Source organism: Podospora bellae-mahoneyi, mitochondrion (assembly GCF_035222275.1).
Source record: "Podospora bellae-mahoneyi strain CBS 112042 mitochondrion, complete sequence, whole genome shotgun sequence".
NCBI classification, from domain to species: Eukaryota; Fungi; Ascomycota; class Sordariomycetes; order Sordariales; family Podosporaceae; genus Podospora; species Podospora bellae-mahoneyi.
The window spans coordinates 76,042-88,899 of NW_026946358.1; the positions used below are offsets into that span (position 1 = coordinate 76,042).

At 27.1% G+C, this 12,858-nt stretch overlaps 4 protein-coding genes and 2 non-coding genes across 6 annotated transcripts, besides 9 other annotated features; 3 read left to right on the forward strand and 3 right to left on the reverse strand. All coding sequences in view use genetic code 4, as the record gives it.

Moving 5' to 3' along the window:
• The first annotated feature begins 211 nt into the window (after positions 1-211).
• trnM(cat) lies at positions 212-282 on the forward strand. Its single transcript has one exon. It is a non-coding gene; the product is annotated as a tRNA-Met (tRNA).
• A 51-nt stretch (positions 283-333) lies between these two features.
• On the reverse strand, positions 334-843 carry QC761_0114810 (uncharacterized protein; the record flags this gene model as incomplete). Its single annotated transcript has 1 exon — positions 334-843. The coding sequence occupies one exon, from the start codon at positions 841-843 to the stop codon at positions 334-336; it is 510 nt and encodes a 169-aa protein (XP_062727693.1).
• Positions 844-1,685: 842 nt separating this feature from the next.
• On the reverse strand, positions 1,686-2,282 carry QC761_0114820 (uncharacterized protein; the record flags this gene model as incomplete). Its single annotated transcript has 1 exon — positions 1,686-2,282. The coding sequence occupies one exon, from the start codon at positions 2,280-2,282 to the stop codon at positions 1,686-1,688; it is 597 nt and encodes a 198-aa protein (XP_062727694.1).
• A 115-nt stretch (positions 2,283-2,397) lies between these two features.
• QC761_0114830 (uncharacterized protein) lies at positions 2,398-2,700 on the reverse strand (the record flags this gene model as incomplete). The annotated part of the gene is made up of 1 exon: positions 2,398-2,700. One exon carries the CDS (start codon positions 2,698-2,700, stop codon positions 2,398-2,400), a length of 303 nt encoding a protein of 100 aa, XP_062727695.1.
• A 982-nt stretch (positions 2,701-3,682) lies between these two features.
• On the forward strand, positions 3,683-3,754 carry trnV(tac). Its single transcript has one exon. It is a non-coding gene; the product is annotated as a tRNA-Val (tRNA).
• A 182-nt stretch (positions 3,755-3,936) lies between these two features.
• cob (apocytochrome b) lies at positions 3,937-12,464 on the forward strand (the record flags this gene model as incomplete). The annotated part of the gene is made up of 5 exons: positions 3,937-4,137; positions 5,744-5,935; positions 7,250-7,346; positions 9,490-9,822; positions 12,121-12,464. 5 exons carry the CDS (start codon positions 3,937-3,939, stop codon positions 12,462-12,464), a joined length of 1,167 nt encoding a protein of 388 aa, XP_062727696.1.
• Positions 4,138-5,743: a mobile genetic element.
• Positions 4,256-5,713: a mobile genetic element.
• Positions 5,936-6,841: a mobile genetic element.
• Positions 5,936-7,249: a mobile genetic element.
• Positions 7,347-9,489: a mobile genetic element.
• Positions 7,349-8,527: a mobile genetic element.
• Positions 9,823-12,120: a mobile genetic element.
• Positions 10,082-10,798: a mobile genetic element.
• Positions 11,065-12,015: a mobile genetic element.
• Positions 12,465-12,858: the final 394 nt, after the last annotated feature.

The following is a 12,858-nucleotide window of genomic DNA, read 5'->3' on the forward strand; positions in this document are numbered from 1 at the left end:
TAGGTGTAAGTAGTTATGGCAAATAAGGATCATGCGTATAGGCCGTTTGTTATTTTTAATTAAGTAAATTAAAGGCACAAGCTCCTCCTATTCCAAGTTTTAGTTGGCTTGCATACTTACGAAGTCGTCTGCTTACGCTATAAAAAAAATTTTTTTATTATAAACTCTGTATAAAAATGGTAATACAGAGTTTATATATAATAAAAACTAAGCCCGGGTAGTTTAAAGGTAAAACCTTAATTTCATACGTTAAAGATGAGAATTCGATTTTCTCCCCAGGTTACTACTTATTTCGTAGGGCTAGGCATATGAGTTTGCGTCCTATATCGAGCTTTACATATAGCGCCCACAGTAACTACTTTTATCTAATACTTTAAAATCAAAATCAGAAGGTACTGAACCTAATACTTTTTTTACATCGGGAAAATTTATAAGATCACGAAAATTGTCGGAAAATATTTCTAATGTTTCTTCATTAAAACAACCCTTATTTTGAGTAGTACGGATATTTTTCCTTATATCCTCATATAATTTCAATAGGTATTTATCATCAGAGTATATTTTAACATAAGTTAATTTTAATAGATTAACAAGACATTCCATTTTATTAGCTGGTATAGCAAAACAATCATGGGTTGTGTATATATTTTTAACATCAGTTGATTCTTTAAAATAAAAGTCTAATAATAAAGCTAGAGAAGCTGCATCTAATGAGTGAACTAAATTAGGCATAAAAGCTGTAACTTGTTTATTTGAATTGAATTTAGCTTTATTTAGAACTCTCAAAGAGAATTTCTTATTAGAATGGTTGAAAGGTTTTATCCTTACCTCATCACTCATCATATAGCTTTGTTTTACAACTAAACCTGATGGTAATGTCCATATGATGAGAATCTCTAATAAAGTACAAACTTTAGCTACTTGGTTTAAATACTGAACTAAAAGTTCTAATTTATGAAATCTTTCGTATAGTACTTTTCTTAACCCTTTACCCAATATCGTAAAATCTCTACGTTTTAGACGTATACTAGGATTAGCTTTATAGATAAACCATTATTCTGTACTATCATCTAATACAAATCCATCTTTTATATAGTTAATAAGAGAGAAGCTTTAAATAATCGATAAAACAAACAACTACGAATGAATAAAAATCTTTAGGTTTATCATCCCAAGTAGATTCATTTAAATTTAATTCTTGACCTAATTTTGATAAATGCTGAAATCCATTACATGTAGCATCCATTTGGATAGGTAGATATGTCTCAAATCAACTAATATCATGATTATCTATGCATTTTAAGTATCTATTATACTCTATACAAAAAGCTAAAAAAAATTTTTTTTATTTTTAGCTTGTTTAATCAATATACCATTACGATAATTTTTTATATTATTTGCTGGTAATTTATCTAAACCAAAGCTAGAGCCTCCATATATTTTTAAATAATTTAAGGCGGTAATATTTTTTTTAGACATTTTACCAAGTTTACTTAAACAATAATAAAGCTTTAGCTAAATCTTTTGATTGATAATGTAAATATTCTGGAAGACAGTTTATTCTACCTCTAAAATCTGCATTAACAGGTATAAAAATTTCAGGTACATTTCTAAATATTTCAGCTAATCCTAGTATATTTTCTTGAAGTTCTTTTTTACTTAAGGCGCAAGCTCTAACTATCTAATTATACCTTTTCTTTTTTAGTTAACTTAGATTTTTCGAGTAAAGTATGAATATAACTAGAATCTATCAATTCTTTTTCGAAATAATCACTACCATATAATTTAATAAAATCTAAGACCTTTGTGTTAATTTTATATTCTACCGAACTTAAATTATTTACTATATCATATATTTTATTAAAATCTAGGATTTGACTTCTCTCACGAACATTTCACTTTTGTTTTACAATATCCATATTAAAACGTACATCATTAATTAAATAACCTCCATTTACTCTATTTGTATAAGGTTTAGGCTTTACTATCATAGGAATTCTTTTTGGTAAAACAAGTACTGACTCAATTTTAGGTAATACCTTTAAAACCTTGTTAGTAGGTTTTCAAACAATTGATTTTTCTTTATATCCTAATGTTATAGTTTCCATATCTAATAAATCCACCTCTTTTGTAAAAATTGATATTTTTTGTCCTAATGAAAATTGAAATATATTATTTAAAAGTTTTTCTACTAAATCCTTATTATCCCGAATTCAACTAGATAAATAGTAATACTTTTGTTCCTCTAGACTTAATTTAATTTTAGTATTAATAAATTCCATATAAAAAAGTTATTTACTAGTTATTCTCCCATTTCAAAAGCTACAGTTGAAGTGTTATTTGAGTTGTCTAACTTTTTAGAATGATAAGATAATATTCATCATTTTTTTCTTTTTTTTAAAGTTTAGTCATAAAATGATTAGGATAATCATTATGAAAATTATTAATTGTAGTAATTAAAGTAGGTTTGACTTTAATAAATATCTCAGCTAATTTAGGGTTAAAAACAGAATAGTCTATAATTCCAAGGTTTTTTGATTTTAGTTTTTCTTTAAAACCAGTGTAAGCAAATGAAGATAATAATTCTTCTAACATCATTTGTGTTTCTTCATTAATAGGGTGATTAAGAAGAACACTAGTTAAGTTTTTAAATATAAAAGTATTAGCTTTAAAACTTTTTTTTAGATTTTTACCGTTCATATCCTCAATATTTGTACTATATAATCTATAAGTTATTGATGTTGCACCACACGAAAGAATAAGTGAAAGAGAAAAAGCTCTAAAACCATTGCTTAAGTTTAAGCATGTACGACCAAAAGAAAAATTGAATAAGTTATTATGGGTAATACCACGTCTTTGTATTGTGATTAGATGTGATATTGAAGGACCACGCAATAGTGGTGAATGTTTTCAAACCCCTCTATTTTTATTTTTGTAAAAATTTATACCTTTTAGACAAAATCAGTTAAGCCCTTGGTGAGGCAAGTGGTACAAATAGTTTTTTTTAGAGCTCACACCCTAAAAAAAAAACTATGGTACTTAATCTGAAATCGAAGGGTCAGCAATTAAATATTATTTTTATGAAAAATTACATACGGAATATATGTAGTCCACTTTAAGTAAATTTTAATTATCTAATGAAACTAAAAGTGTACCTTTCATAAGGTAATGCGAGAGTCTTTACGTATAAATACGAACCTTTTTTAAGATTTGGATTTAATATATAAATACTTGGGTATTATACACTAAATATTTATTAGGGGGTTGTTTTTATCAGAAAATAACCACAAATTTTAAAAAAATTTGTGAGAGTATATAAAGCTAAAATCCATGATTTTCAATTTTCTACTGCTTTAGAGAAAAATTCAAAAATTGGATCTTTAGAGATGATAGACTACTCTCTATATATGTCCCAAATTACAAGTTGAAATCCTACTCTTCTCGCTTTAATATATAATATTAGCGAGCTCTATAGATTTAAAGGAAGGAGACTATTTTATTAAATCGCTAGTTATTCCTCTTAATTATGCAATAGGAGGTACAGGGTAGTGTGGACACATATGCTCCATTCTTGTTTTATTTATTCCTATATCCTGTTAAATTATTATATAAATTTTAATAGTATTAAAATTTTATAGAAATCTTAGAATATTAAAAAATCTACTTTTTTATCGTAACTTAAAAGAAATTAGCTCAATGGTAGAGCAACCGTTTTACACACGGAAGGCTATGAGTTCGAATCTCCTATTTCTTATAAGGGAGGTGCGAGCTCTATATTTATAGCTCGCACCTAAACATGATTAAATTTAGGTGCGTTCTCTAAATATATTGATATATATTATAAAGTTTTGTGTAGTTTATAGTAGGATGCTTGGTTTGGTTTAATTATCTTTATTATTTTTTTTTCAATTTAAATTTATTTTTTTTTACACACCCATGAGAATATTAAAAAGCCATCCTTTATTGAAATTAGTTAATTCCTATCTTATTGATGCGTCACAACCAAGTAACATAAGTTATTTATGAAATTTTGGTTCTTTATTATTACTTTGTTTAGTTATACAAATTATAACAGGTGTAACTTTAGCCATGCATTATAGTCCTAATGTATTAGAAGCTTTTAATTCTATAGAGCATATATACTCGTAATGTGCTCTTTAAATCAGGCTAAATTGCTGGAAACCCCCCTCCCCTGATTACCGGGGGGACAATCAGCAGGTAAGTTGATCCGCATAGGGGGGCGTGCCTCCCCTAAATGTTGATTATCATCTTCAGAGACTACGCGCTTGACATCTATAAAGGTGATAATATAGTCCAAATTTTACTGTGAAGTAAAACAAGAATGATTACCTATCTATGCCTAAATGCTGTAGGCATAACTTTATTATCGTTTATTTTCGTATCGGGTATTAAAAATAAAATGGGATTACGTAAGTTTTCTAGTACAACAGTGCGGGATACACAAAATGAATCTTTTAACAATAACAATAGTGTAAATAAAAATAATGAATTTTTACATTGGTTTAGTGGGTTTACTGATGCTGAGGGTAATTTTTTAATAAGCATAGACCGTAGTTATGTCAAATTAAGATTTAAAATTAGTTTACATATAGATGATCTAAAAGTTCTTCAAGTTATTCAATCAAATTTAAATATAGGTAGAATAACCGTAGAAGAAGCTAGAAGTCGCTGTTCTTTCATTGTAGAAGATATTTCAGGTATTAATACAATATGTTCTATATTTAATAATTACCCTTTACACACTAGTAAAAAACTAGATTTCCAAGATTTTTATGAAGCTTTGCTAATTAGAAATAAAGAAAAAATTATATCTCCCGCTAATTTAGAAAAAATATTATGCTTAAAAAATGGTATGAATTCTAAAAGAGAAATATTTAGATATGATACAACAAAATCTCAAATTATAATAGACCCTAACTGATTTATAGGTTTTATGGAGGGTGAAGGAACTTTTGGTATTAAAACTGGATCATCATTGTATTTACAAGTAGCTCAAAAAAATACAAGTCAGGAATGTTTAAATGGAATAACTAATTATTTAATTGCTTTATCCAACAATACTAAATACTTTCACACTCAAAGTAATAAAATATTACCTTTAAATGTTACAAGTGCAATTAATGCTAAAACAAGTGTAGTATCTTTGGTGGTGAGTAATATAGATGCTCTATATTATTATATTTTACCTTCATTGGATGAATCTAAATTTTATAGCCGTAAATTCGTAGATTTTAAATTATGAAGAATGGCTTTAATATTGAAAATCCGAGGGTATTATTACACACTTGAGGGTAAAAATCTATTCTTAGAAATATCAGAAATTCTTAATAAAAGATATAGTACAACTGTGTCGAGTGAGAATGTTAAGGAAATAATTAATAATATTAGCAAAAAGTTTGAAGATATTATAAAAAAAGATTCTCCTTTTGATATAGAGTTAGATTTACCGCACACTGAAAATGTACGTAAGTTTAGTATAGCTAATAGATCTGAAAAGCCTAAAACTGTATATATTTATACAGATGAAGGTTTAATAGAAGGATCTCCTTTTACTTCGTACAGTGCAGCACATAAAGCACTAGGATTAAATCCTAGTAGTAATACTTGTAATCGTTATATAGATACAAATAGATTATATAAAAATAAATATGTTTTTTCTTCTAATCCCATAGATAGCGCGTCTAGGGGTTAGCTTATAGTAGATAGATTTCATCTATATACGATTATGAGAGATGTAAATAATGGATGATTAGTACGTTATTTACACAGTAACACAGCTTCAGCTTTCTTTTTCTTAGTGTATTTACATATAGGAAGAGGAATGTATTATGGATCATATAGAGCTCCTAGAACATTAGTTTGAGCTATAGGTACAGTTATACTTATAGTTATGATTGTAACTGCTTTCCTGGGTTATGAATATAGCCCAAAATGGTTTAATATAAGTAATAAAGAAAATATAATAAAGCATAATAAAATAAACAATCATAGACTGTTTAATAAAAGCATAGTTAAAAGAGGATATTGTACAGGCCGTCCAAAAGATAATATTGAAATTTCTGAAAGACTAAAAACAATTATTCAAGAATTAGGTTTAAACCCTGTATATGTTTATGAAAATTTAAATTTAGAAGATACTAGAAAACAAATTTTAAACGATACTAGAGGTTTAAGCGGTATATATATGATAGTTAATAAAGTAACTAAAGACTATTATATAGGTTCTGCGTCGACTAATAGATTTTACGCTAGATTCAGTAATCATCTTATTTATTTCAGAGGAAGCAAAATAGTTAAATTAGCAATAAAAAAATATGATTTAATAAATTTTGCTTTTATTGTATTAGATTTATATCCTAATATTGTTACTAAGGAAAATAACAAAGAATTCTTGGATTTAGAAGATAAATATTTAAAATTGTTAGTACCTAATTATAATATTTTGACAGAAGCAGGTTCTAGTTTTGGTTACAAACACACTGAGATTGATCGTCAAAAGATGAAAGATATTTATAGTGACGCTAGACGTGAAAGAATCGGTAATCTAAACAAAGATAAAAAGCTTTCTCCTGAAACCATAGAAAAAATAAGAGAGAAGGCTTTAAATAGACCTTCTATGTCTGATGTAACTAAACAAAAGTGTATAACTAATACAAGACCTGTTGTGTTGTATAATTTAAATGGAACTGTTTACGGTGAATATTCTACTATTTTAGATGCAGCTAAATCTATAAACTGTGACGAAAAAACTATTAGAAGAGCATTAAAAACAGAAAAAAGATTAGTAAAAAGACAATGAATAGTAAAAGATTTCAAGTAAATAGTTATTTTATTTTCAAGGCTGCGCTATCCTTTGGATAGTGAAACCGCTAAAGCTCTTTATTATACTTTATTTTTATATTAAATTATAGTTCCATGAGTAACAATCTTTTTGTAATCTTTATAGAAAAAAAAAGATTAAAGTGGTATATCCCGACAGGGATATAGAATAGTCTTTATGATTATTTGGCAATGTTAGTGAAAACGATCAAAGAAGTTTAAACTTCAAGATCGTCGGTTATATAAATGATCGCGACAGACTGGGTCACTAATGGGTGGCTGAAATGCTGCTTAATGCACAGTCGAAACTTTTGGTTAGGTGCAAGCTCTTTGAGCTTGCGCCTAACTAATAGAATATACGAATTTAAAGTTATTCTAGCTTATTATCTATATATAATAAGTAAGTTTGTATGTTCTGCCTTACGGGCAAATGTCCTTATGAGGTGCTACGGTTATTACTAACCTTGTTAGTGCTATACCATGAATCGGACAAGATATTGTTGAGTCAAAAATTATTATAATAATTATTAATTTATGTTTTGGTGTTGTTATTTTATTTTCAGTTGTAGCTGTCCACAAGTATATGGCTTCGTTACATTTAAATGTTTCGGATACCAAAGCTTCCTTACCTACAATAGGAGTTGTTCATAAGAATGCTTTAAAAAAAGGAAATAAAACTTTAAGATTGGATAAAAAAGAATATATTTCAATTCCTTCGTCTTTTTTAGCCTTTTTAGTTGGATTAATAGATGGGGACGGATATATTCAAATAAGTAAAACACCAAAAGGATTTATAACTATGAAATTAGTTATATCACTACATTTAGAAGATCTTTCTATTTTAGAATATATTCATTCTGTTTTAAAATTAGGTAAGATAAATATTTATAAGGATTTGAGAAGCCCTACTTGCAAATTAGTTATTAATAAAACTGATCTACAAGAAGTATTGTTTCCATTACTTTTATATAATAACATATTTTTCTTAACTAATACTAGAGTAGATCAATTTAATTTGGCTATGTATATATTAAAAAATGATATTAAATTGTATAATGAAATACCTAATGTAGATAACATACCAACTATTTTTGAAATTCCTAATAATCCATTTGATTATACATTATTACATTTCTTTAAAAATTGAATTGTAGGATTTACATGTTCAGAGGGTTCTTTTTTTATTAAAAGTAATAATGATGGTTGTTTTCAATTAAAACAAAGGATACATTCTAATTTATTGGAGGCTTTTAAATTAATATTCGATACAAATAGAAAAATAGATACAACCAATAATTATAATCAATTTGGTGTTAGTTCTAAATCTGATATACAAAAAGTTATAAATTTCTTTTCATTTTCAGGTTTACATCCTTTAATGGGGGGCACTTTATTGAATTATTTAAAATGAGTGGAAGCTTTAAATATTAATCCTCATTCTAAGTTAGTTAAGAGTTCTAGTACTATTTGTAATAAAAAGATATTTAATAATATCATTCAAATACGAAAATATAGTACATATAAATCTAATTTAGGTAATGAGAGTATTTTAGCACTAGTTCCATTAATTATTTATGATAATGCTTTAGATAATAAAGTAATTGCAATTAAGGATAATAGAAATAAGTCAGGGATTTATAGATGAATACATAAAAATCTGGTAAATTTTATATCGGATCTAGTGTAGATTTAAGACAACGTTTTTCTAGTTATTTTGCTTTAAATTGATTAAAAAATCAAGCTAAAACTAGTATAATATATAACTATATTCTGAAGTATGGACATTCTGAATTTAGATTAGAAATACTTGAATATTGTAATAGAGAAGAAACTATAAAAAGAGAACAATATTATCTGGACAATTTGAATCCAGAGTTTAATATTTTAAAAGTAGCGGGATCTCGTTTAGGGTCTAACGTTATAGACTCTACTAAAGCTAAAATTAGTTTAACTTTATCTGGACGTATTATATCAGAGGATGTTAAATATAAAATGAGAGTTGCTAAATTAGGTATGCAACATAACGATGCTACTAAAGCTAAATTAAAAGATCATTTAACATATTTAAATAAGACTGTTTTGGCTGAAAAGAAAAGTATTAAAATAAGTGTTCTGGATTTAGAAACTAATATTACTACGGAATATAGTTCAATTAGAAAAGCAGCAATAGCCCTTAATAGTTATGCTCATAAAATAACAAACTATGAAAAATTAAAACTAACTAAAAACTATACTAAACCTTTTAAAGGAAGATATATTATAAATATAAATAGGATATAGTGGAACTATAGCTTATGCTGGCCGTAAAATATACAATACTCTTACATCAAAACCTGAATTAATAAGTAATATGGGCTCCTTAAATTAATCTACATATAAGAAGATTAATTTTAAAGTCAAATGGGGAAAATTACAAGGACGTTTAATAAACATATAAATACCTCCAGTTTATTAGATTATTTGTAGCGAAGTTTAATCAGGTATATATAAAAGGATTAAGAACGTTCAACGACTAATGAGTGAGTTATACTAACAATAAGCTCAACACGAAACCCCCAAAACCATGGTAATAATGCGATGGTTTAAGATATAGTCTAATAAATCCTTAAGGGTGTAAAATATAAATTAAATATTATATGTATTGTTATGTCATATGAGGAGGTTTTTCTGTTAATAATGCTACTTTAAATAGATTCTTTGCTTTACATTATCTATTACCTTTTATATTAGTAGCTTTAGTGTTAATGCATTTAATTGCACTTCACGATACTGCAGGTTCAAGTAACCCTTTAGGTATTTCAGGTAATTACGATAGAATAACATTTGCTCCTTATTACTTATTTAAAGATTTAATTACAATTTTCATCTTTATTTTTGTTTTAAGTTCATTTGTTTTCTTTATGTCTAATGTTTTAGGTGATAGTGAAAATTATATAATGGCAAATCCTATGCAAACTCCTGCAGCTATTGTGCCTGAATGATAAAGTAAAATAAATGTCATTCTAAATCTCGCGAACTGCTGGGAACCCTTTTTAATTTTAAATTAAAAATGACAATCAGCAAGAAAGCCTTTTATTAAGCTAGTATATACTAAGTTTATTAAGGAATCTTCAGAGGCTATGCACGAGACAATTAAAGGCACTTTGGAGCTCGCGCCTTAATTGAAGAGATAGTCCGACCATGGTAGTGATACTATGAATTTAACATACCATCAATTGATTTATCCCCTATATTATTCTTTATGTATAGTTTAGTATTATTTGCTGCACGTTCAACAAAAGGAATAACCCGTTTATCTCCTGCTGAAAGAGCTTCAAAAAAATTACCTAACGAAGTAAAGGAAATATTAATAGGGATTTTACTTGGTGATGCCCACATAGTAAGAAGATCACCAACTGCTAATTCTAGATTAGTTTATGCTCAAACTGCCATAAAACATAAAGAATATTTCGATTATGTATTTAGTTTCTTTTTACCTTTTTGTGCAAATGACTATAAATCCCAATCTAGATTAGTAGTGGATAATAACACTAAAAAAATATACAGTGCTATATCATTCACAACTATGCAACTTCCTTGTTTTAATGTGTATAGAGAATTATTTTATGATTTAAATAGAAAAAAAATAGTTCCCGAAGATATAAGAGAATTGTTAACTCCCCGTGGTTTAGCTTTTTGAATTATGGATGACGGAAGTAGACAAGGTAGCGGTTTACATATAAGCGTTTATGGATTCTCTAATACAGATGTCGATAAATTAATGTTCACTCTACAAGATAAATTTAATCTTAAATGCTCTATACATTATAACAGAGATAATAAACCCCGTATTTATATATTTAAAGAATCTATTATTTTGTTATGTAAACAAAAAAATATCTCATGAACAGGGAAGGGGCATCATCAAAGTAAAAGACAGCTAAATAAGGGTAATTTTGCTAATTTTAAATATATTTAAATAAATAATTTTGGCCCTCGTAAACCCCGTATTTATATATTTAAAGAATCTAATTTAGGTAGAGTCCGCGATCTAGTATTAATGCAATACTTTTATGGTAGGAAACTTGGCGAAGCATAAAATGATTGTGGTTATGATGGTTACGAAACTAAAATTTTTTAGTGACGGTATAAATAACTGCTAATGCTGTATTTTATTTTAATACACCTAGTGTTATTTATTAACCGTCGCTTAAATAATTCCAAATTTAACAATTATACAATACAATGCAACGAATCACACAAGTACTTTTTTTTGTTTTAGAACATCTTAGAAAAAATACTGTAAATTTTCTATATCTTTTCTTCTTATTGGTTAGTCAGACAATAGTTATTAATAGAGAAACTTGTTTAAGATTTACTAAACCTTTATGAGAAAATATAGTTTTTTACTTTTTTGGTAGAAAAGTAGAACCGTCTCCAGGCATACAATTTAAGGGTTTAAAAACATATATGTATAACAGAGGTTATTTAATAAACAAAGCTTATTTTTCTGCGCAAGCTAATAAAATTAACTTAATTAAAAATAACCTTTTTATTTTAAGATATTCTACTTGTACTTCGAGCCATACTCCTGTTGTTATATACTCCAACCTAGAATCAAAAAAATCTTCAATTTATACTGACAACAGAGACAAGTCTGGGATATATTTATGAAGAAATAAAATTAATGGAAAGACGTATATAGGTAGCAGTGTGAATCTAACTAAAAGATTTAAAAATTATTTTAATGAATCTTACATTACTAGACTTAAAGACTTCATGATTATTTATAAAGCTTTGTTAGCTTATGGGCATGAAAATTTTACATTAGAAATTTTAGAATACTGTGATCCTGCATCTATATTAGAAAGGGAACAATATTATTTAGATACTTTAAAGCCTGAGTACAACATTTTAAAAGTAGCTGGCTCAAGTTTTGGATATAAACATTCCGAAGAAGTGTTATTAAAAATGAGAAACCGTATAGCATCTTTAGATGCTAGATTAAAGATGTCAGAAAAAAATCACAAAAGACAAGCCGTGGTAGTTATTGACAATCAAAAGGGTGTTTCCACAAAGTTTTCTACCATGAAAGAAGCAGGAATATTTCTTAATATTTCTACTACTATGATAGGTAAATATCTTAAAAGCAATAAACTTTTCAAAGGTATCTATTCAATAAAAAAAGATCTTTAATAACTTTAGTAAAACCTTATTTTATTAAAGAAATGTTATATAAATTAGGGTTATAAAGCTGTCATTTTATAAGTTTCCCTTTGGGATATAACCTTAATTGACAAATTGATTTATTACCTTTCTATGCTATATTAAGATCTATACCTAATAAATTATTAGGTGTTATAGCTATGTTTGCTGCTATTTTAGCAATAATGCTATTACCTATAACAGATTTAGGTAGATCAAAAGGTTTACAGTTTAGACCTTTAAGTAAATTTGCTTTCTGAGTTTTTGTAGTAAATTTCTTAATCTTGATGAAATTAGGAGCTTGTCATGTGGAAACTCCATTTATAGAATTAGGGCAAATAAGTACAGCTCTATATTTCGGTCATTTTATAATAATTGTACCTATAATTAGTTTAATTGAGAATACTTTAGTTGATTTAAACACTATGAGTAAGGGATAAAAAAATAAGTATAAGTGTACTTAGCAAACCGTGAAAGGCTATATGAAAATGATTAATTTTTAAAATATGAAAATGATAAAAAAAAAATAAACGCTAATAGGTCAACACTCAAAGGTATTGCATTTATTTAAAACTAAATAGAAAAATCAAAAAAATTTTTTTTTATTTAATCCTAAGAGCATTCGCTATTAGAATATGGGAGAAGCGGAATAAGGCTTTTTTTTAAGCTAAAACTTTAAAGCCCATTAGGAAATTTAAGGATTCTTATTAGTTAAGAAATTGGTTAGATGTGTAGAGTTATACGTTTCATTTCATTTCATTACTAACTCTTCATTCCCCCCTGTGCTATTTTTTTATCCCTTATTTTTGCCCCTATAGCTCAACGGTAGTACCT